The sequence below is a fragment of the Protopterus annectens genome, chromosome 7.part0, assembly GCF_019279795.1.
Source record: "Protopterus annectens isolate FY-2018-M chromosome 7.part0, PAN1.0, whole genome shotgun sequence".
Taxonomy (NCBI): domain Eukaryota; kingdom Metazoa; phylum Chordata; order Ceratodontiformes; family Protopteridae; genus Protopterus; species Protopterus annectens.
In genome coordinates, this window is record NC_056739.1 from 1,111,922,389 (window position 1) to 1,111,947,976 (window position 25,588).

Genomic DNA, 25,588 nt, shown 5'->3' on the forward strand with positions numbered 1-25,588 from the left:
GATTGCCAAAAGGACTGCTCTCATGTCTAGGACAGATACGTAAATTGGCCTCTTCAGGAGACCAAGTGCCTTGGACGGTTTCCCCCAGGTAATGCCCCACCACCCTAACTGCAAAGTGTCTGTGGTCACTATGGCCTTGGGCTGAAGGGGAATGAAAGAATGACCTTGTAGAACCTGCACAGTTTGAATCCACCACCTGAGATCTCTCTTGCAAATCTGAGTAATACATATCAGGGTGGACATCGGTCGATAAAGTATTAACCATTACGTGGCTAGAAACCACAGTAGAACCTTCATGTAAAATCTTGCCAGCAGTACTAGAGTTATCGCCATTGCCATTGATCCTAGAGCCTGAAGGACTAAGTGGGCAGAAACCTCGGTATGCAGATGATCTTCTTGACCTGTGTGATTAAGGTCTGAACTTTTAGAGAAGCCATTGAGGCTATCATTGCCTTTGTGTTTAGCAGTGCTCCTATAACTTCCAAATTTTGAGTTGGTTCCAAATGAGACTTTTTGTAGTTTACGGTCATCCCCAGATGATAGGATGTCTGAAGAACACAATCTCTTTCCTCTATTTGATGCCTGGTTGGGACGGTAATGAGCCAGCCATCTAAATGTGCAACATGCATTTGGTGAACACCCTGGGGGCTGTGGTGAGACCAATGGCAGGGCTCTGAACTGGTAATGACTGGCTCCCAGCCAGAAGCACAAGTACCTTCTGGACCACCTGTTCATCTTTATGTGATAGTACACATTCTAAAGATCTATTGAGCACATCTGGACTGAACTGTGACCATCCAAAACTTGATACATCGATCTGATTTGTTCAAGTTGCCGAGATCCAAGATTGGCCTCCAGTCCCCTGTTTTGTTTGGCACTAAAAAGAATAGTAAGCAAGTTCCAGATTCTATGTGGTCTGGCAGGACCTCGTGGATGACTTTTCTAGCAGCTTTTGTATTTGAAGTGCTGCTTGTTCCCTCTGACTGGGTAGAACATTGGGGATTTTACTTGAGGTTGGAGGTGAAAGAGAAAAGGGTATTATATAACCTTTGGAAATGATCCCCTGCACCCATATATTTGTTATCCCTAGCCAGTCTCTCTGGTGCAGGGATAAACAATCCCCAACTGCCTCCAGAGGGGAACAATTGAGTCTCCTTTCAGGAGCACTGGAAGGGTCTACTGAAAAAGGAATCACTAAACCCTTGCAGGCCACCTCTGCTGCAAGGGTGGAATCTACCATTGGAGTTCCCCCTCTGCCCCTGAGGGAACATCCTCCACATGTGCCTTTTAAAGGGCCCTGGGACTTCTTGCACCACATTTTTCCAGTGACTTGTTGATTCTTGGAGAAGGATCTTTGAGGGGTGGAACACCCAAGGCACACTGGGTCATCTTTTAAACACCCAGATAAAGTGTCCTTAACTTTGGGATCCACACAAAGATGTTCCATCAAAGGGAGCATTGACAGATTAAGATTTGAAGGGCTCCATAAAATCACTTAAGAGCATCCAGGAATGCCTCCTTATGAAAACGCCAGAACCAGCTGCCCTTGAGGTTCCTTTGGCCACATGCCAAATTAAAATTCATGGAGGAACTGAATACTGATTGCAGGGTAGCCAACTGACAGGTAACAGATGCCTGTACCTCATCAGAAATGGATCCTGAAAGGGTATCAGCTAGTTCCTTAATTAGGTCTCTCTGTAAACTGGTGAAATGTACCAAATAGTTCAAAGACCTTAAGGTGAAGGTTGCTGAAACAGACACGCTTCCAAAATCTGTCCATTGCCCAAGACTCCTTGTTCAGTGGATGGACAGTGGAACTTTCTTCCACAGAGTTCATTTTTTGTGACTGCCGTCTGACTATAGCATCTACAGGCATATCTTTTGTCCAGAACTGCCTGTCAAAATTTTATCCAGTCTCTGGGAATTGGCTCAATGGTTTCCAGGGCCTTCCACACCTGCCGAGAGATCAAATCTATGAGGATATCAGCAGGCAGTGTCACCCAGGAAGTAGACGGACCAGTAGCGAACACCCTCTAGGAATACAGACTCCTCAGATGAAGGGTTGCTGGACTTGCAGCCACCTCTCTGTTTCAGGATTTCAAGGATATCTCCAAACTGGACATCTTCAGGAGGTGACCCATGGGGACCCTTCACCTTCAAAGTCTGTATCTTCTGTGACTAACTTCTCAGGAGAGTTCAACTGCTTCCTCTTGCACATTCTCTTTTTAGGGACCTCCTCAGCTGGATGCTCTGTGGAGATATCAGAAGAGGTGGAACACCCTGCTGGGAAGCCTTGGGTTTCAATAACAGCTGTCCCTGTAGAGAGGATAGATGAGACTCTGGACGAAGAGACAGCAAGACTGTAGACTGAGAATCCAAGGGGAAGGCAGCCATCTTTGTTGTGGAAGCAGACAAAGCTCTCTCCATGGCCTCAAAGGCTGAACACCCCCCCCCCAGAAAAGAAGAGGACCCCTGATCCATAAGGACAAGCCTTTGGACCATAGTCCCCTCCTGCTCAGAGTGGAATTCCCCCAAGGCAGACATCGGAGCCGAACTAACCCGTGCCAAGGCATGCAGAAATGGCTCCAAAAACCTCAGAGTCAACTGTGACACCCCGGACGAGACAGGGTAGCCCTGGCTCGGACAGCTCTCCAGATCCAAACAGCTCAGAGAGAGCTATGGATTAGAGAATAATGCAAAACCGAGCATAGACTTCGAGATAGCGTGTATGAACACAAACAAGCAACTGAAGTCAACAAACTCGACAATGCACTGGCTAAGCACTCAGCTTTGAGCGGAGGGCACAACTTTGTGTTTAAAGCAATAGATCAGATACAGTATGACATTAGGGGTGGTCCAGTTAACTTACTTTTAGAAGAGTGTGAGTTAGCATGGCAAATTAGGTGGAATGCATTTTCAAGTCCAGGTTTAAATGAAACCTGTAATATAATCTGTTTACTTAGACTAAAGAGTCTTAACAGATGATGGTTGTTGTTAAAGTAGTTTTTGTTAGTTTGACATGTATTTTTATATACTTTTGTATTACATTTAAACATTATTCTGCATACTAGTGATAGGGTCTGTGAAAACCTTTGGGGGGATGCTTTATTTTGCAGTATTCAGGTGGCAAAACCATGAACAGTTATGGATTTATTTTATTTTTCATTACGTGATTTTTTCATGTGATTTTTTATCATGTGATTTTTACCAATTAATAATTTGATCATGTGACAAAAATTACTTAAGTATTTATATGTGAATTGGTGGCACGTTAATTTGTCTGAAGAAGTTGCTTTATTGAAAGCGACGAAAAGTACTTCATTAAAACTTACTTTACTTGATTCTTTCGTAGTCCTAGTGTCTCTTGGAGCCTACGTTTTCAATTTTGAAGAAAAGTTTCTATGAAACAAAGATTTCTAAACAGATGCTTGCTAGTACATGCATACATTAACATGTCATTTCCTTTCCCTCCCCTGTGAATGACATCACTACTAAACTGGCAGTCAACCTCAGGGACTGGACTTTAAAAGTTACAAAAAGGAATTCCAGAAACTGCATCTCAATTTCAAAAAGACAAAAATGCACCAATATTTGTCCAACATGGGAGGGATTTGCAACGCAGTCACTGGCTGCCACCACAGGACATCAAGACTGCCAAAGACACAGAAAAAAAAAAAAAACAGTCAGACCTCTATCTGATATTGCTTGTCTCATAAAACCTATCTGCACTCCCAAGCTTTATACAAATAGTGATGAACAAATACACTTAGTGCTACACATTCATTACTTCATTAACAGACAACAATGTGGTCACAATGTGCCTTGGGATAAGCTATGTACTACATAAAGATTGGTTCACATCGCATAGAAAAGTCTACACATGTATACTTTACAATGTTAAAACTACATCAACTCAAAAATGTAAACCATGACACCATGACCCTTTAACTTTTTTTTTCCTTCCCCCAAACTGATTCAACCTCAGAGCCAGTTACATACAGGGAAGGTGTGTGTGTGTGTGTGTGTGTGTGTGTGTGTGTGTGTGTGTGTGTGTGTGTGTGTGTGTGTGTGTGTGCTGGGGGAAGGTGCAGAAATTTTAAATTTGGGGAAGGAGGAAAACAGATGTTAAAAGATGTATGGGTTTTCTAACTCCAAAGCAACATTTATAGGGTTGATATTCTAAAGTAAAGTACACTTATAAATACATAACTTTGCTTTCTACTACTGGCAAGGCAACTTAGGCAAAATGAACACTGGCTTCCCATAATGTTAGTATCACAATTCTTAAATAAGAGGGTGTTTGCGCAGCAGATAACTGTAAGAGGCCATGGGAAACAAGCTAATCTACAATGAATCACACTCATCATGAACCCATTCACTCATGCAGCAGGAATTCAGTCTAATGAGCAAAGAATGCAAGTGTCCTGTTATTACATTCAATCTGAGGTGCTCACCAGCAACAAGTGCAGAGAAAATGCTCTTGTGACACTGCTGAAGAAAGTTAAAAGCAATAAAAACTTGGCTTCACAGTGCTAAACAACTAAATTACAATGTCAAATGGTACACTGGTTACATACCAGCATCATGAAGAGGTGTTCTGCCTTGTACGTCCACATTTTCAGTTGGACAGTTGTACTGTAAAACAAAAATAATAAAAATAGTAACAAGTACAAAAACAACTCTGGTGCTAATCTTTTAAATTTAAAGACTTAGGCATGTCTGCACATAATAAGCATTTCCAATCATTCTATGAGGATTATTACAATCAAATTTCACTGTAGCTCAAGAGGGAAGCTACAGCAACAAGAGATGCTGGTTTCCTCTACACACAGAGCATAAAAGCTGCAGTATATACTACAAACATGTGTTCTTGAGGCTCAGGCATGCAGCATTAGCAGTGATCCGAGGAATAATTTCCAGATCTCCCCTTCTGGACAAAAGGTACAACATGTGCCAAGTCCTAGGGTTGCTAGCATTTAACTGCTACAGTTTTTTTTTTTTTTTAAATCACTACCAACCATTTTACTTGTGCTTGTTCACAACTGCTTCCAGCAGCTAAACTCAAACTTTTGTGAAACTCACCCACAATCTTTATGATCACGTGAGGAATTGGGCTTTCATAAGTAACTGTTCCAAAATGTTGGGCCTGATCACTTAGAACTACAGTGTATGATCCGAGTAAAGCCTCGGAACAGTCCACATTCACTGTAAATGTGGACATGCCTTCAATACGTGTACCTCCAGATAGAGGGCTATAAACTCCTACAATAACTCTTTAAGGGGAAAAATGGGGAAACTAGTTAAGTTATCAGAAATGCATATTTTCAGTAGAAAACTACAAAGATTAACTCTGCCATGTCCAAACTTTAAAAAAAAAGTAAGAAGCTTTGCTTTGATGTCCATTTTTGTAATCTGGTCCACACAACTTGTCTTCAACACTGTCCACACACTGGCAACCATTTTCTATACCTCAGAGATCCACCTTCAAAATAGCATGTGCTATCTACCAATCTTTATATGAATACAATGCTTCACTGGTCACTCTGTTTTACTTGCTATATTTTAAGCTTTGTCATTTATTCCCTGAAAGTCTAGGATTGCCATGGCCAGCATTCCACCAGAGTATTCTCTATTACTTTATCAAATCATTTGCTTTCCTTGCAGTTCAATTTGAAAGCAGTACTATGCAACTTTATTCCCTTAGCCTCAAGTCTTCTAAGAAATGTTACCTACCGGCATTACTCCAAAATGTGCAAGGCATTATCATTGAAATAGTCCAAGCTTTCTTATAAAAGCTTTGCTGCTTTTCATTTCTTAGAATAAAGGATCTACAGAAAAAGCAGGATGCTTAATGATCACTGCTGCTGTAGCCTTAGTTATATGGGTTATATCCTACCAAGGATATAACAGCAGGCCAGCTTCCACGCACCTAAACTGTCAAGTGGAGTGCCTTTTGGAAGCAGTAAAGGATCTATACTTGGACTTGGGCCTTCCTTTGTTGGGCAGATAAGTTCCCTTTGAGGAAAAAAACTTTCATTTTCTTAAATTTACTGCTGTTTTATTATTTCCTCTTCCGCACAGTTATTTTAAAACTAGGAATGTTGTGTTTTAATGGACCGTCTTGAGACGGTAGCATACTTTTAAGTACTCATTTTTTCAGACAGTTTAATAGTAAAAACTAACTGAAAACAGGTTCTGTGGAGATATTGTGTTTATTTTTCTTATGTTGCTGGCATAGTGTTTTTTTACATTCAAAAAAGGTAACTTGTGGACTGGAAGTTTTACCAGCATTTACTGCTCGTCTTCCCCAGGAAAGAGATGCTATTTTCTGCTTGACCATGGAACAGACTACTGATCCCATAGTCTTTCTTCCAAACAAAAAACAAAAAAAAGTTAAGCAAACAGCCTTTTCCACCACAGCAGGCTACCCAGCTTGCCTCAGCTGCAGTTGGGTGACTCTGCTATGACCATTTACTGTATCTCAGGCCACTCATCTTTTAAGCCAGACCCTAGCACCTCCAGCCACTATGAAAAGAGGGTTAGCCACAGCCTCAATGGGCAAGGGAGAGCCATTCTTGATGGTCCTGGGAGAGGGAAAGGGGAAGGAGTCCCTGTTGTGCCACAATGATGTGCCCATCCCTAGGGAAGCAGTTGCTGCCATTAACATGGTTGGTGCCATTTTCCCTGTCAAAAAGAAACCGAAAGCCAAGCATGCATCGCCTCCTCAAATTTCTTTAGACAGGAGTAGTTTTACTGATCTGTCTCAGGGCTTACATTCAGGCTATTGATCCATCTTATAAAGTAATTTCTGATTTAAAAAAAGAGAGAGAGAGTAAGAGAGGGAGTCCTCTTTTCCTAAAGACATTCTGAGTCTAAACAAGAAGATGCAGGGATGGATCCAGGATTTTTTTCCCCCTCTCAGATTTCTGATTCACTGAGGAGAGCTCACGTTCCTGATTCTTCCTGTGTCGCGGGGGGGGGGGGGGGCATGGAGGTTTCTCAGTCACTCAGAAAATGCTATGAGTTTTGCAGAAGGATTTTCCAGAACCGACAGCCATTCCTCCTATTCTGTCAAGCTTTAGTAGAAATGTGCGTGTTACTGCCTGCAATTTTTCCTCTCAGCCAGTTGCCACTAAAATGGCAGACATGACGTATAAAATCTCTGTCTTACAATTTTTACACTATTACCAAACCTGACCTAGCAGCCTTTTTTATTGGATTACCAGGAAACTCCAACTGGAGAAAAATCCTTTTTTAGCAGAGGCCCGGGGAGAAAAGCTCCACATTTAACAATAACTATAATTACATACAAGGTTAACACAAATGTCAATTCATGTATATGTAAAACATATAACATTGGATAAAAATATATTCATGTAAATACTCATTAATGGCATTGTTGCACAGTCTACTACAGGAAAAAAATTACTTTAAAAACAAAAACCAAAGTGAAGAAATTCATCAGGAAAATGCGTGACTTTCAGAGTGTAAAACGGGTATTAGGTTCATAGGTTCATACTAGGCTATCTGCCCTAGGGCATTTATAAGCCTAGCCAGAATGTGTTTGGCTTTCACCACCCATTTTAAATTTATTTTGCTATGCCCTTTTTCGAGGTTAGTATACTGTGCCTCTGTCTAACAGTGACACAGAAGTGATACCCGGGGTAAACCTACGATCTCCCATCCACTCATCAAGATTCCTCTTGAAGAGAGTCAATGGGGGACTCTGCCTAACCTGGACTGGGCTTTTATTGCAGAGTGAAGGGAGCCTCTGGGTTATGAATCTGTCCCTCCAGCATGTCCTATTTATTTCAGTGCTGAGGTTCAAGTCTCTCGAGCGCGTAGCTCGATGGGATTTGGATTTTCTGAGGTGCAGCATGTCCATTAATTCCGGGTTGGACATGGCTTTATACGTCAGGCACAGATCGCCTCTGAACAGGCGGTATGCCACTGAGTAGAGCTGGAGTTTCTTTAACCGGGCATCATATGGCATCTGTTTGAGCCCTTTGATCCTCTTGGTGAGGTACTTTTGGGGTCTTTCCAGTTGCTGCAGGTGTCTGGTAAGGTACCTCCCAAAAGGGGCATTGTACTCAATTATGGGCCTGATGAGGGATGAATAAAGAGGCACAATGACCTCCCCTGATCTAGATGTGAATCCCTTCATGATTAGGTGGGCTATATAAAATGTTTTTCTAACCACTTTGGCCACGTGGTTGTCAAATGAGAGATTACTATCAACTTGGGTCCCCAGGTCCCTAATTACTTCTTCTGTACTTAATGGTAATTTGTGGGCACTTTGTTTTTGCCAAAGGGGATGACTATACACTTTTTGGCATTTAGCTTGAGGCCATGGCTCTGGCACCAGTTGTCTGTTTCTATGAGGCCCTTTTGGACGATGCTTGTGTCGGCTGGAGAGTCGATTATGGTGCCCAGTTTGCAGTCATCTGCGAACTTGGTCAGCCACAGTCCTTCCGTGTTGGCCTGTACCTCCGAGAAATATAAACCGAACAAGAGAGGTCCCAGGACTGAGCCTTGTGGGACACCACTTGCAACTGGTTTGAAGTCTGACATGGCTCCAGCAATTCTAACCATGTGGGTTCTGTCCTTGAGCCAGTTTGCAATCCATCTAGTGACATAGGGGTTTATATTTAAGCTGGTGAGCTTATCTATAATGCCCGAGTGGAGTATTGTATCGAAGGCTTTTGCGAGGTCCAGGTAGGCTGTGTGGACCACCTTCCCCTCGTCAATGGCCTTGGTGACTGTTTCAAAGAAATCAACCAGGTTTAAGAGGCAGGATCTGCCCTTAAAGCTGAACTGGGTAGGATCCAGTGTCTGTAGGTCCCCAATATCTTTATTTATGAGGTCCATGATGATCCTTTCCATAGCTTTGCAGACCAAGCTAGTCAGGCTTATGGGGCGATAGTTTCCAGGATCCGTTGAGGCACCACCTTTATGGAGAGGGACCACTGTTGCTGTACGCCACTCTTTGGGCACATATCCTGTAGCAAGGCTGAGATTTTCAGTGGGTGAGCAATTTTCGTAGATAATACTACACTGACTGACAGCCTGTACTAGGAGAAGATGCAGTAGAGTATAGATAGTGAAACATAATTGCAACTTAGGGAGAATAGTTTTACTGCAGTCCTCGAATACACACTTTAGACTGTAAAAAGAATGGGTAGGCTACAGCCTTAGTTGATCCCACTGCTGCTAAGTACTTAATTCCAATTCCTACTCTGATAAGGATGGTAAAATTACTGATAGATATGAGGAGAAGAGTATACTTCTGCAACTTGTTTTCAGAATTTTGAACTGTCAGTTTATACGTTAAAATTTGTTCTGACAAATTAAGTATGAGGAATGTACTACCTGCAGTTTCTTATTGTGACGGAAAACAACTTAGTTTATTTTGTGCAGGTCACTATGCATGCCTTGCGGTGCAAGTATGACACTGTTAGGTCATTCCTCATCCTTCAGATCAGACTCTCTCTACCTGTTCATCAAATGCTGTACACCAAGGACTGACCAAACCAGTTCCCCACTTCCTAAGTGGCGAAGATTTTTTATTCAAGGATGTGCCTAGTGCCAAAGAAAGGAAGTTTGGAGACCAGTTCTGGATTAATCTTACCTAAACCTGTTTGGGATAGTGCCGTGCCCTATTTAAAAATTATGTTGTTTCACAACCAGTTACCTCCTCTTCCTCTTTCAAGTTTCCTGATAACACTACACTTAAACATGCTTATCACATCCCTACTCATCCAGACTTCAGACGTTTAAGGTTCTGTATGTCTGGATCACATTATCAGTTCTCTACTTTAACGTTTGCACTATCCACTGCACCAAGTGTATTCACAAAGTGTCTGGCTCCAGTTATAGCTCATTGCAGGCTACACGGTATACACATTTTTTTCATTATTTAGATGACTTGGTTATCTTTGTAGAGTCTTTTTCAAAGTATCAGGAATTTCTCCCTTAGGGAAGAGCTCTCTTACATAAGCTGAGATAGCAGTCCTTGGTACAGCATTTGAAATTCTAAGAGAACAGTCAAGCCTTTCTCAACTCCTTCACACAGTATTGTGTTCCTGGAATGTCAAACAGACACCTCAGTTCAAACTGCTTTTCTTCCACTAGAAAAAAAAAGCAGATCCTTATGTAGCTCTATTAAAGGTTTTCCACTCAGGCTCTGCAAGGGAATACCTCAGGACGTCATGGTATCTAGGATTTTTAGGATACCCCTGGCAAGACTGCACATGGAAGGTACAGTAGTATCTGAAATCCCTTTGGTCCCAGCATCATCATCCTTTATCTTTTCATATCCAAGTGTTGGGGTTTGTCAAAAAATAAATCTTTTTGGTGGAGACAACAGTTATCTTTAAATCCAGGTCTGTCTTTCTCCATTCCTGCACCCTTCAGACTGTTTGGGGAGCAGTCTGAGGAGTGCTAAAAGTGCAGGAGTGTGGGACACCAAGGACAGAAGCAAGCCATAAATATCTAGCAGATGCTTGCCCTGTTCAAGGCACTCAACTCTCTGAACCATCTTTGGTCCCCAGTACCTCTTCAAAGTGGTTTTTGACAATATCATAGTCTTGGGGTACAGCAACAAGCAATGGGGGACCAGGCTGTACCCCCCTTTGCAGATTACCCATGCTAGCTTAGGATATAGCTTCATAGCACAATCTCACTCTACGTGCATCCTGTATTCTGTCAGAGAAAAACTGTGGGGGAAAACAAGCTGAGCAGGACAGGGCACACCCTCTACAAATAGAAATTACATTGGGGGTCTTCCAACATTTGATCCATCTGTAGGGAATTCCTCAAGTAGACCTTTTTGCCTCCTCTTTGATCAATCCACTGGCAAGATTCTGTTCCAGGACTCTAAGCAAGAAGGCCTGGAAGACCGATGCCTTTACTTTTCTTTGTACAGGAATGTTCCTCTATGGTTTTTCACTAATATCAAGGGTACTTCTAAAGAGTCAAAGAGTCCCCCAGCATCAGTGTGGCGATTCCCTTCTGGCCTTGGCAACTGTGGTTCTCCCTTCTTTCAGAAATGTCAAAGGCAAACACCACAAGCTTCCACACAGTACATATCTGAGACAAAACAGAGGTGTCTAATGCACTGATTTCAAATGACTGCCTGGATAAGGTCTTAATTCCTTTTAGGCACCTGTTTACTGAGGATATGCAGCAGGTACTGATGGAAACAAAAAGAAGACTGCTACTAGAAAATCATATATTAGCAAATGGAAAAGGTTTTCTAGTCACTGCCAATGACATAACCAGCACCCATTCATGACGATTTGTTCTCTGGTTTTACAATATTTGTGCAAGTAACTATCCTATGGCCTTTTCTTATTCTTCTATCAAGGTTCATTTATCAGCCATTCTGGTATATCTGCCCATAGATTCTCCTTTATCAAGGCAGTCTCATGTGAAAATATTCTTGAAGTTGTTTTGCACAAGAGGCTGGCAAATAAACCAGTGGCCATTCCTTGGCATCTTAATTTTCTGATAGAGAAGCCAACATTTGGTTCGTATGAACCACTCAATCTGGCTGACTTGAGTTTCTTAACCTGGAAAACGGTTTTACAGATTGTTTATGGATTGTTCTGACATCTGCAAGACTGGTATTTGAGTTGCAATGTCCTAAAAGAGACAGGGTATCTTTGAGAACCAATTATTTTATTCCTGAAGTGGTATTCAAGTTTATTTTGAGGCAAACTATCCTTCTCCCACTATTCTTTACTGAATAAAAAAAGAGGGAGAAAGAATGTGCCATACACCTTGGATATCCACAGACAACTCTGGCACCATCTTGACAAAACTACATCTGTCAGATCTTCGATGATTATTTCTTGGGAAGATAACAAGATGGGATAAAGTACAGTTTTGTACCTACCATAAATGTAGATGTTCGAGTGCTAATACAGCTGCAGTCATAACAGATGGGTTCTCCTGCCATCAGGCGGGTCCTCGGTCAGCCGAATTCCAAAGTCTAGGTCCGGCGTCGGTTGTCGTCGCTTCTTCCCTGACATCAGTGCGACAGGGGTATAAAAGAACCAGCCAACGCCATTTTCTTTTGCCCCAGATGTCAGGTGCCCCCAGAAGGAAGGCAATACATAAGTTAGTGTAATAAAGCAATGCCATATAATCAAAATACAGTAGTGCAAGCAAATACATCATGAATGAATACCCCAATCTGGTTGCATGAGGATATGTCAGCCAATAGGCCTGTCCCAAGAGGGGAAGGAGGGAGGAAAACCTGGACTGCAGCTGTATTAGCACTCGAACATCTACATTTATGGTAGGTACAAAACTGTACTATGTTCATCATGCATACAGCTGCAGTCATAACAGATGGGTAGAATCCCAAAGCTAAGAAAGGGGTGGTAGGCACTAGGTGGAACTAGGAGGAGCCAGAATGCCCTGCAAGACTGCAGTGGCAAAGCCCGCTCTAGATTTGGAGTATAGTGGAAGGTGGTAGTGCTTGGAGAAAGTATGCACAGAACTCCAAGTGGCTGCTTCTAAAATATCTTTGGTAGGAACTCCTCTGAGAAAGGCTGCAGAGGTAGCCGTGGCCCTTGTGGAGTGAGATCAGATGCCTGTAGGAACAGTTTTGCCATGAAAAGAATAGCAAAAGCGTATGCAGTGGGCTATCCATTTTGAGATTGCCTGTTTGGAAATTGGCTTTCCTTGAGCTCCTATAGCATAGGATACAAAGAGCTGTTCTGATTTTCTGAAAGGCTTTGTTCTGTCCAAATAGTTAACGCAGTTGTCTGTGGATGTCCAAGGAATGTAGTAATCTCTCCCCTATGTTTTGAGGATTAGGATAAAAGGTAGGTAAGTGTATGGCCTGATTCAAAGCTACCCTGGATACCACTTTTGGCATAAAGGACGGGTTGGTTCGTAAGGAAACTCTGTCCTGATGGAAGATGATAAAAGCACAGCCATGAGAGCTTGTAGTTCTGAAACTCTACGAGCTGAGATAATAGCCAGAAGGAAAGCTGTTTTCCAGGACAAATATTGCAAATCTGATGAGGCAGCTGGTTCAAAAGGAGGCAAGGTCAGTTTTTCCAGAATGAAATTGAGATGCCAAGCAGGTATTGGTTGTTTCCTTGGGGGTTTTAGATTCTTAGCCCCTCTGAGGAACTGTCTTAAGAGGGGGTGAGAGAATAAGGGTGGATCAGTGCTGTATTCTGCAGAAATGGCTGAGGCATGGATTTTGATGGAGGAGAATGAAAGTCCACTGCTTAGCAGCTCAGCTAGATACTGTAATATTTGAGGTAAATTCAGTTTTCCAGGATCCTGGCCCTTTTTCATTCCAGACACAAAACCGTTTCCATTTTGCGGAGTAAGCTTTCCTAGTAGACGGCCTTCTGGCCTCCAAAATGACATCCTGCACCTCCTTGGAGAGTAGGGTCTGTTGTGATGCTAAGGAATCTTCCATGCGGCTAGATTGAGTGTTTTTAGCTGACTGTGAAGAGTTTTGAAGCTGTGCTGAGTCAGGAGAAGAGGCATTAGAGGCAGGGTCCATGGTGGGGAATGCGTCAGGCTCCTCAGGAGTGGGTACCAGTGTTGTCTTGGCCAGTCTGGAGCAATGAGAATCATCTCTGGTCCGTCTGCTCTGGTTTTCAATAGAACTTTGGGCAGCAGAGGAAGAGGTGGGAAGGCATAAACTGACATTGATGTCCAAATGAAAGAGAGAGCGTCCACTCTCCAGGCTTTTGGATGGAAAATCCTTGAGCAGAATTTTGTCAATTGGTGATTTTTGTGGGAGGCAAAGAGATCTATGTCTGGCCTTCCCCATGCTTGGATTATCTCTGTAAAAACTTGAGGATGCAACTTCCATTCGTGTGGATCTGTCATATTTCTGCTTAGGTTGTCTGCCAGCGTGTTTTCCTTGCCTGGCAAGTACTGTGCTTGTAGTGCGATTTGTAAGTCCATGGCCATGCTCCAAAGTGACATGGCCAGTCTGCATAGGGGGTATGAATGTGTTCCTCCCGGTTTGTTTATGTACCACATAACTGTGGTGTTGTCCGTTCTTATTAATAGTTGACCTGGTTGCAGAAGGTCTTTGAAAGCTATAATAGCATTTATTACTGCTAGCATTTCCTTTTGATTGATGTGAAGGTGCTTTTCTTTTTGGGACCATTTGCCCTGAATGCACCGATCTGTCATGTGCGGCCCCCAGGCGTAGTCCGAGGCATCTGTTGTGATGATGTGATTTGCTTGAGGCTTGCTGAATGGGAGACCTGTGTTTGTTTGGCATGCTTGAGCCCACCACAGAAATTCCTTTTGAAGACATGGAATTAGTGGTATTATTGTTTCCAAACTGTGGCTGTGTTGAGACCATAGGTTTTTCAGGTACCATTGAAGTTTCCTCATATGCAGCTTTGCACATGGGATTAGTAAGATGCATGATGCCATGAATCCCAGAGCCTGCAGGATTTTCCTTACAGTCAGCCTGGTCCAATTTGCTAGTGCTCTGAAGTATTGAGTTAGTTGCCCCTGCTTCTCTGGTGTGAGGTAGGCCATCTGGGTGTTTGTGTCCAAGTTGGCACCCAGGAAAATTATTTTCCGAGAGGGTATTAGCTTTGATTTCTCTTTGTTGACTGTGTATCCCAGAGTTCAACAACATTATTACATAAGCCAGATGTTTCAGAAGAATGTGCTTGCTGTCCGCTTGGATCAGGCAGTCGTCCAAATAGGGGTATATTTGTATCCCTTGAAGTCTGCAGTAGGCAATTACTGATGCCAGGCATTTCGTGAATACTCTGGGCGCAGTAGATAAGCCAAAGGGCAATGCAGAGAATTGATAATGGGTTGAACCTGCAAGAAATCTGAGGTATCTTCTGCAATTTTGTCTGATTGGGACATGCAGGTATGCCTCCTTGAGGTCCAATGTTACCAGCCAAGACTCCTTGCCCAGCATGGGAAGAAGCTGCTGTAGAGTGAGCATCTTGAATTTTGGTACGAGTAGAAATGTGTTTAGGATGGATAGGTCCAAAATAGGTCTCCAATCTTTATTCCTGGTACTGGAATAAAAACCTTGACCTTGTTCGTGCGTAGGTACCTCTTGAATAGCTTTCATGTCTATGAGATCTGTAATTTGCCTTTGTGCCTCTGCCCTTTGATTGTGTGGCAGGTTTGGCATGCCTCTCATTTTTGGAAGGGTGTGAAAATGGAATCTGTAGCCTCTGTTTATAATGTCCAGGATCCATTTGTCTTTTGTGACAATATGCCAATTTTTTGAAAATAATGCCAGTTTTCCGCCTAAGGGTGCTGCCATTTGAGTCTTGCTTGGCATGCAAAGGGGAAGTCATTGGGCTTGCTTTCTGAATGGTTGCGAGTTATCCTCACCACCTCTTTGTGTAGGAGCTTGCCATTGTCTGCCTCTAAACGATCCTTGGGATTGTCCTCTGCCCCTCGGGCGCCTGTATCTACCTCTTTGGGGTCTGTCCATGGCTGGAAAGGACCAATTTTTGGAAGGCCAATTTCTACTGAAACATGGGGGTTGTACCTGTAGAAAATCTTTCACAGTTTGCATTGATTTAGCCTTTTCCTCCATTTTCCTTAATACCTCCTCAGCATTAGCACCAAATAATACATCCTTTTGTAGAGGGGCATCTAGTAATTTAGCTTTGACATGATCTGGCAAGGTTTGTTCCTTGAGCCAGGCATGTCTACATATGACTGATACTGTAACAGCAGCTCTACATGAGGCCTCTAGAGCATCAAAACCACACTGTAAGGTAGGTTTACCCACTTGTTCTGCACTATGCATCAAATCCTGCAACTCCTTCAAGTCTGGTTGTTCAGGTTGTGACATTTTACTTTTCAATTGTGATAACAAAAACTGTTGGTATTTTAGCATATGGAACTGACAGTTTAATGCCCTCATGGTTAAGGTAGCCAAGGTATATACCTTTTTGCCCCACCTTTCTAAGGATCTGGAATCTCTCTCGGAAGGTAATGGATTTTTAGCAGTGGAGGCCTCAATTCCCTTGGGGCCCTGTGAGATGGTTTCTGGGTGAGCAGCATGGCTTTTGTATAGAAATTGGTGCGAGTCAGGAACCCTGTAGTACCTGTCAGGCTTGACTGGGGCTGGAGGTAGAGAATACGGGTTAAGGCAGGCCTCCGAGTACACATCATCTAGGATGTCCAAGACAGGAGGTATAGCCAGAGGCCTGTGCTGAGGTAGCAAGAGAAATTCCCTAAGCCTTTTCTTGGAATCTGAATAATCTTGGCCTTCCTAGTGGAAGTGTTCCCTTAAAGTATGCAAAGTTTCCCCAAATGAGTAATCCTCGGGGGGATACAGAGGGAAAGGACTCCTCTGCATCAGAGTCTTCAAAAGGGGAGTAAGAATGTTCCTGATCATCAGAGTGCTCTGAAATAATGGAGCCCTGATCAGAGGAGGGGGATTCTTCCTCTACTCTGGGCCCTTTGTCCGGGGGTGGTTGAGAACCCCTGATAAGAGTAATTAAATCCTCAGCCATTTTAAGCATCTGTTTTTTAGGCATGGGGCCTGGAGATGGGCCCTGTGTAGCTTGTCTCTTAGAATGCATGGCTGCTTTAGACTTAGTGAAAGCCTTGATGGAAAAAGAAGAGGAAGGTCTGAAGACACCTTGAGAGGAGGTAGACCTGTCCACATTTTGAGATTCACCACCAAGAGTGGCTTCGGTATCTGTAGTCGGGGTGTGGGCTGAGGAGCCTGCGACCTCGGGCACAGGAGACACCGCCAATGAAGTGTCGTCGGTAGTTAGGGGCTGCGTAGGTGCCTCGCTGAGAACCGGACCACGTGTAGTCGGCTTTGGCGTGGTGTCGGTAGAGGCCGCGGACCTCGTATGTCGGTCCTTATCTTTGCGCTTTTTAGACAAAACTGGAGTCGGAGTATCCGACGACATAATATAGTTAAATGTTTTGCCAAAATAATGCTGGGCGAACTCCGCCCGACGCTTAATGGTGCGTTTGTTGAATGTAGCACAAAAGCGACAGACCGAGACGTCGTGGTCTGGGCCTAAACAAGGAATACAGAGGGAATGGAAATCCTTATGCGGTATTTGCTTCCCACATGAAATACAATTATTAACTTTGACATCGGTCTGAGGCAAGAAAAGTTTCCCCAACGGGGTACTTCGCTTTCAAGAAGACTTCGGTTTCAAAATTTTTGTAATTTCAGGAGGTGGCCGACCGGCACTTGTGAACTGCTTCTGCTTCGGGCACCGCGCGGCAAGAAAGGCTGAAGAAAATGGCATCGGCTGGTTCCCTTATACCCCTGTCGCACATACGTCAGGGAAGAAGCGACGACAACTGACGCCAGACCTAGACTTTGGAATTCGGCCGGCCGGGGACCCGCCTGATGGCAGGAGAACCCATCTGTTATGACTGCAGCTGTATGCACGATGAACATCCTGTGTCAGACTATTTTCAAATAGTTGTCTAAGGCTGTTACCTGTGTTGTATTCACCATAATAAATCAATTTTAGGCATGGTAAAGGGCCTCACTACCAGAGCCTTGGCTTCATCTATGGCTTTTTGGAAAGGGTTGGATTCTAATAATACTCTAGAAGTTGTTACTTGGTCTATGTACATACTTTTACAAAGCACTACAAGCATGATTCCTTCTCTAGATTCAGATCAAGCTTTGCTATGATAATTCTCCTGGGGGTTTCTGAACTTGTCTACATTTGTGAGGTGGAAAGAGAAAACTATGGTACTCTATCCATACAGCTAAAGCTACTGCAACAGTGATCAATATGATGAACATAGTACAATTTTGCAAGTTGAACTTACAATAATATTAGATGTTCAAATGATCAGTGCTGCAGTGGCCACTCATTCCCTCCATTCCCTTCGATTTTGGCCATTTTGAATGCCAGGGTGGACATATAGGTTTTGTTGTTCCTAGCGTAGTTCTCTCTCAGGGCTCAGCCTACCTATTTCTGCAAGCAGGAATGTTCTGAAGGCCTTTCATCCAGAATTGTCTTTTAGTCAGCTCGAGCTACTTGTGACCAGCTAAGGCATTTGAAGGACCAATCACAATACCAGTAGACTGCGAAGCACCCAGTATCACTGGTGCACAGGTTAAAACAGCACTGTCCAAGGCCAAGAACACATCTTCTATGGGACCTGACAATATCCCTGGATGTGTCCTACATGAACTACAGAGTGAATTGGCACCTCACCTGTGTGCCCTGTTCGATCACAGCCTCACCTCAAGCTTTGTCCCTACCGAATGGTGCACTGCTACAGTCAACCCCTCTCCACAAAGAAGGAGCAATTACAAACCCTGGGAACTATCGCCCCATTAGCGTGACGAGTCTGATAGGCAAAGCTATGGAACGCATCATCATGGACCTAATAAACAAGGATATAGGAAATCTCCAAACTCTGTATCCCACACAGTTTGGTTTTGTGAAGGGTAGATCATTGTTTGTTCAACACGGTCAACTTCTTTGAGTTAGTCACCAGAGCTGTGGATGAAGGCAAGGTAGTTCATAGAGCCTAACTTGATCTGGCCAAGGCTTTTGATACCATTCCCCACTCAGGAATCATAGAAAAACTCAAAGTTTGGCATGAACCCCTGTATCACTAGGTGGGTTGCAAACTGGCTCACAGATGGAACCCACAGTGTGAAAGTAGCTGACTCCAAGTCAGACTGTCGACTAGTCACGAGTGGAGTCCCACAGGGTTCAGTCCTGGGTCCTCTCCTGTTTGGTATCTACTTCTCTTAAGTCCAAGCTAACACGAAGGGACTCTGGCTGACAAAGTTTGCAGACAATTTCAAGTTGGGAGCTATTATTCACTCCCCAAGTGATGCTGACATCCTACAGAATGGCCTCACTGAGACCAATGACTGGTGTCAGAACCATGGCCTTAAGCGCAATGCCAAAAAATGTGTTATCCCCTTTGGGAAAAACCCGGCTCCCATGAATTACCACATTGATGATAGTCCACTGAACACAGAAGACATTATAAGAGATCTGGGAACACAGGTTGACAGCAACCTCTCTTTTGATCACCACATTGCCACTGTGGTTAGAAAGTCCTTCTATGTGGCACATCTCATTACTAAGGGTTTTGTATCCAGGAAGAAAGAGGTCATTGTCTCCCCTCTACTCTTCCCTCAATAGGCCAATCGAGTACAATGCCCCATTTGGCATGTACCTCACTAGAAACCTGCAACAACTGGAGAGGCTGCAAAAGTACCTCACAAAGAGAATCCTAGGCTTTAAACACTTGTCCTATATGGACAGACAAAAAAACAACTATTCTCTGTCTCATATCACCTACTTAGAGGGGATCTCTGCTTGACTTACAAAGCCATGTCTGACTCAGCTCCATTAGAAATGCTACATCTAAAGAAATCCCAATCCCTCCACACCACACCCTCTTAGAGACCTCAACCTCATTACCACAATTAACAGAACATGCTGCTGGAGGGACAGGTTCATATCCCAGAGACTGCCCATGGTATGGAACAGACTTCCCATACATGTTAAGCAGAGCACCTTGCTGACCCTCTTCAAGAGAAATCTTGATGAGTGGATGGGAAACAGAAAATTCAACCCAGGGAAAACTCCAGTGGCTCTACTAGACAGAAGCACTGGGAACTAAGGTCGTGTAAGCACTATGCCAGGGTAATCCTGTGGCTAGGCTTGTAAAGGCCCCAGGGCCATTAGCCTAGTACACACCTATGAAGCTAAGCCACTGCTGTCCCACAGGAATATAAAACTAGTTATTCACCTTATCTACAAAGGATAGGCTTAATATTTAGTTTCCCACTATTTGTCTAACTTAAATAGGAAGACTGTGAAAAACATACTTTGCTTTACAGAAAGCAGAAGTCCTTTGGAGGTGACACCTGTTATTTTGCAACATACATTTAAATCTCTCGATCCCATTCTGGTGTTACTACCAGTTTTACAGGTGTGTAATATATGAAGCAGGACTGGGATGTTTACAGCTTTCTAGGCCAGGCATAAACCATCTACAGGAGCTTGCAGGAGACACAGAACGAGATAGACTGCTTTCAGACACTCCAGATAATTTAAGGAGCTCATGCTGAAGATCTGCTGAATGGAAAGGTGTAAAAAAAATAGTAAGAAGTTCAAATGTGTGTGATATGAAATGGGATGAAGTAGTGAACAGAGAAGTTGAAACATGATGAAAAGCTCAGAATTGGAAAACCCAGGCTCATATGCAGTATCTAACTTCTGGCTAAAAGTATTAACATCTTTACATTAAGATTTAGTTAAGAACTGCTTGTATGTTCATGCTCAAAAGACATCAACCTGGTTAACAGGAAAAATTATACTCCTCCTCAAAAGTGAACCCACATGCTATCCTAGACCAATAACTTGCCTTCAGATGATGTGTAAACTATATATTGATGCCAACAGTTTATAGTGATTTTCAAGAAAACTCAAATCATGGCAATAGAACAAAAGGGTAAAAAAAGAAAGCCATATGGAACAAAGGATCATTTGTTGTTAAATTAAGTTATAACGGAGAATTGTAAAAGGTCAAAGAATCTAGGTATGGCGTGGATATATTACAAAATAAGCATTTGACAGCATCCCACATTCATGGATAAATGAGAGCTTACAGATGTGCAAGACACCCTACACATTGATGGATTACATTACAGTGACCATGAAATTGCAGCTAAGCCACGATGCAGGACAAACTATTATTCCAATGGTAAAACTTCAAAGGGGATATCGCTGGGTGACTCGGTACCCTTGCTCTTTTGTTTTACCCTTAACCTATTAAGCTGTCTACTTAACAGATTAGGTCATGGTTACAATCTGGCTCCCAGAAAACAAAGTATAAAGACTTCTGATCATCTTTTTGTAGATTATTTAAAACTGCACAGTTCTTCAGATGAGGAGCTGAAAGCACAACTGAAGTGGTCAAAAGTTTGTCAGATGATACAAGAATGTAATTTGGTCTTGATAAATGTGCAGAGGTAACGTTTAAAGCAGGAAAGGTGCAGCACAAAGAAAATATCGGTCTGGGACATGAATGCGATATAAAGGAAATTGAGCAGGAGTGTGTGCACAAATCCTTGGGGAATTAATGAAGGATCGACAAAATATGAACAAATGCAAACAAAACTCAGTAAGGAATATTTTAAAAGACATTTATATTGTAAATAACCCTGACATCTAGTAAAGTACAAGCTATAAACCAATTTGTTCTTCCTGTTCCAACTTAAAATTTTGGGGTGACTGACTGGCCCCAAAAGATATTGGATTAGTTGGACAAGAAAACAAGAAAAATGCCGGACGCTTAAATAATATATAAAAATTAATGTGCGCTAAGATTACACATCCCTTGCTGTGAAGGAGGTAAAGACCATCTCAAAACTGATTACATGTACAGATCTGCAGTCGTAGGACTGCACACATCAGCTGAACTCATCAGATCCAAACATAGTGAAAGTTTTCAAAATGAGAAGAAAAGTCAAAGATGACTTTCTTGCTTAGTTCAGCAGAAGCATATTGGTGTCAAGGGGGAATGGAAACCAAACCAGAAGTCGATAAAATCAGGCAGCAACCGAATGTGCCAAAAAAAGAAAAAAAAAAAAGAAAGAATAAGAAGGATTAGATAAAAAAAGGAAATGTGAAAAATGCACAAAATATAGTTGCAATTCCAGAAAACTCCTGGAACAACCTTATGTTGATCAAGATCTGCACAGGAATGGTTAAGGAGAGGTGAATTTAAACAAAAGAGATGGAAGCTAATATTGGCGAACAAGGATAGCAGACTACGCATATTTTGGTTTACAAAGGACATTGAGCATGTGGGAAAAACAGACAAATGTATATTCTGTAAAAACAGAACTGGAAACAATCGCATATCTTGTTGCAGAGTGCAATACAATAACGGCAGAGGGCCTATATACTGAACGGCATAATAATGTGGCAAGACTGCTGCAGTGGGGACTGTGCAAACATTACAGCAGTGTAATAGTGTGAGAAGCATTGGAAACATAAGTCAGAAAGCATTATAGAGAATTAAGTTTATGTCACATGGTATCACTCATTACAAACAGTTAAAAAAACAGATGCGAGAAAACCAGATATAGTCTATGAAAGACGATGATTACATTGTCTTAGGATCACAGAAGATTACTAGGCTATCAATCCGGAGGTCATTTTAAGCCTTGCCATTTCAACCTTAAGTAATACTGTAGAAGTACTAGGCAATGCCCAATGTTCCATTTAGTGATGACTGCCCATGTCCAGAAGGGTTTTGGGCACTATCCACAGTAAGAATTTAGTATGTCCGATCCACTCGTCCAGGTTACTCTTGAACAGTGTCATAGAGGGCCTCTGTTTCACATTAATTAGTAGCATGTTCCAAAGACGTAGCAGTCGCTGGGAGATAAATCTGTCCTCCAGCATGTCCTATTTAAGTTGCAGGCCGTATTTAAGTTCCTGGAACAGGTAGCCCTAGACCACTTGATTTATGGATATACAGCAAGTTCATTAGGTTTGGGTCTTCGGTTGCTCTGTAGGCAGCGCATAAAGTCCCCCCTAATAAGATTATACGATACAGAGTATAGTGACAGGGACTTTAGTCACTCCGTGTAAGGCACCTGGTGGAGGCCCTTGATAATCTTTGTTAGAAACCTCTGAGGTCTCTCTAATTGCTGCAGGTACTTCGTACTGTACATACCGAATGAGGGGTTACACTCAACTATGGGCTGAGTAACAACAGAGTATTGGGAGGTTACAGCTTCTTTTGCTCTCAGACCTTTACTAATCAAGTGAGCTATGCGGAAAGCTTTCCTTACAACGGTAGACACGTGGTGGGCAAAGTTAAGGTTGCGATCAACCTGTGATCCCAGGTCCCTTACCACTTCATGGGTACTTAGGGTATTGCTATTAATTTGATAGCAAAAAGGGACATTATTTGGGCCAGAGGGAATGATGATGCATTTATTTGCATTAAATCTGAAACCACGACTGGCTTGGGATGTCATCTGGTCCCACAGAGGTCATGTTCTTTGCCTTGGACAGGGCTTTGAGGAACTGTTCTTCAGATATGTAAGGTGGGGAGACGTTTTGGGGAGGGTTTGTTGTAAGTTAGTAGGGGATAAGAGTGACATTTTTCACAAACCTATCCACTAGTGGGTTCACTAACTCTGTGGGGTCTGCACATGCTTGGGCCCTACCCTTTAGGTTACGTATGTAGCTGTAAAAGGCCCTATAGTTATCCTTGGCAGTACTTCCTAGATTTCTCTTAAAGGAACTCTTGGAGGATTTGACAAGTTGTCTTATTTGCCTGTTAAGGCTGACAACGGTGTTTTTCCATTGTTGGGTCTTTATCTTTGCTTTCTTGGACAGCAACTTTTTGTATTTACTATAGAGTTTATTGATGCTGGAAATCTACCATGGCAGCTTGATTTTACTTGGGACTCTGGATTTGATTCTATCTGGTACAGTTGAGTTTATACACTTATGCAAGTGATTGTATCGGGCATTAGTTTAAGCTTCAGCATAGTTACTACTTTCATTTTGGGATGGGGCTTGGAATGCATTTATACCTTCACCTAGGATGGTATGGTTTGCTTAGTGAAGTTTTTTAGTCTGATTTCACCCTTTGTGAGCTCTGGTATTAGTGTCAGTTCGAAGGTGACTGATTTGTGGTCAGTTTTATCTAATGAGGGTCCAACAGCTGCAGCAGCGCACCTGTCTGACATGTTGGTGTGGACCAAATCTAGAATCTTCGTTCCTCTTGGTGTATGGACAATTTGCTCCAGGGGATTTGAATTCACAAAGTCAAGGAACTTTTGGGCTAGAGTAGGTTTCCCAGTTGATGGCAGGTTAACTGAAATCCCTCATAACCAATGTGTTCTGAAAAATTTGGATTGTCTTCAGTTTGGTTAAGTAGGCTTTGTGGGTGTTCTGACCCATGGAGGGGGATCTATATCTGGCTAAGACTTAAATGGGGTCTTACCCATCATAACCCGGACCAAGAGTAACTCTATGGAGTTGTTAACTAGATGGGAGATGAATTTATGTTTAATGTAGATTGAAACACCGCCTCCTTTGGATTTCACTTGTTCGTTTTGCAGTCTAAAGATGTGAAAGGCATAGTAACCTTATAGGGCCGGTGTCCTCTCTAAGGTCTTAAAACAAGTTTCTGTGACTGCACAGACATCGACATCTTCTAGTGAAGAATGTGCTTCCAGGGAGTGCAGTTTTTGGTTTAAGCTCCTAGCATTTAGCAACATGGCCCTTATTTTGTTTTGATTGGTTAATTTTACATCGGTAATGTTGCTTTCGAGACCTTGCCTAAAAAAAGCACTACGGGGGAGGCAACAGCCTTTGCCAGCAGCTGAAAGTCCAAGTGTGCCAAGTGCAAACAGTCGCTGGCAAAGAAATGAGGTTTGTGACTAGGGCTTCCCAAGCAGACAAGAACTGGAGCCCCTTGGAATGACACCAAAAACTAAGTCAATTATTGAAATCAATCATTTTTTGTTTACATTGTGGCATCATTCTAGGTGAGGGTAGTATGCTGTTCAAGGCTAGGTTCATACCTGCCAGGGACACATACTCAGAGCTCGACCATGTAATCTTCATATAGTCCAGTTAGGTACATCTCAGGTCATTCACACCAACATGAACTATGACATAGTCATAACGGTACTTTTTGCTGAGACCCGAGTGCATGCGTGACTTGGCGAATCCTGGCACCAGATGGGTAGCTGACCGTGACTTTCTCCTTGTCCAACCTGATGAGTGGGACATCCATGTGTCTCACTATTGAGTCTCCAATGACAAGAAAACTTGGCTTTTGGCTGTTAATGCCTTACGGGCTTGGTGGATGAGACACTGGTGCTGGTATGCATCATGGGTTTTGTGGAGACTGTTAGCTGTAGCAGACTTGAGTTTTGGAGGTCTCTAGTGTTTCACTACGTTTTTCAAGAGAACCTCTGCATATGTGGATTTACAGGTTTGATGTGATGCGTATTATGTGTAGTGACACTATAGGAATATGTAGTGGTGGGTGAGTTGACAACCTTCTCCGTGTTACTGTTCTGAGTGAGAGCGCATGGATTCTAGATTCTTGGCGTACATACATCTCTTGCACGCTGTACTAGATTGTGTTATTAGTACAGGGTTGTCTGTGTACATGAGACAACTTTTAGACTACCTCAAGAGACCCAAGTCAAAAAGGTTGGCAGATGAAACAAGGGTTGGCCAACTTGCCCATAATGCTAGGTTGAAGACTGTCATCACTAGGGATGGCGTTTTCAGAAACAATTACAGAGGAGCTCTGTGAATGGATTTTTCAGTCTGGGTTTTAAGGGAAAATTTGTTGAATTTAACTGTCCGGGTTTGGAGCACAATTGTACTGTGAGACGCGCAAACAAACGGAAACCTGCTCAGATGCAGGACCTAAATACCAGAAACTAAAACTTGAAAAAAAGAAACAATGAGGATGCTTATTCCAAGCCCTAGACTGGCCTCCCTTTACTAATCAGGTCCCAATCAACACCATTCTCTCACAAAAGTGCAGATAGGCCCCTTCCAATCCAGGATAGCATGGAAAAAATGTTCAGAACAAACCAACC

At 42.8% G+C, this 25,588-nt stretch overlaps 1 protein-coding gene across 1 annotated transcript in view; it reads right to left on the bottom strand.

The window, feature by feature from the left end:
- The window catches only part of UACA (uveal autoantigen with coiled-coil domains and ankyrin repeats), an 845,278-nt gene that overhangs the window by 661,983 nt on the left and 157,707 nt on the right, over positions 1–25,588 (bottom strand). Inside the window, exon 5 of the mRNA XM_044077695.1 lies at positions 4,578–4,635. Within this exon, the coding sequence (XP_043933630.1) occupies positions 4,578–4,635 (58 nt within the window). The remainder of the gene's footprint in view (positions 1–4,577; positions 4,636–25,588) is intronic.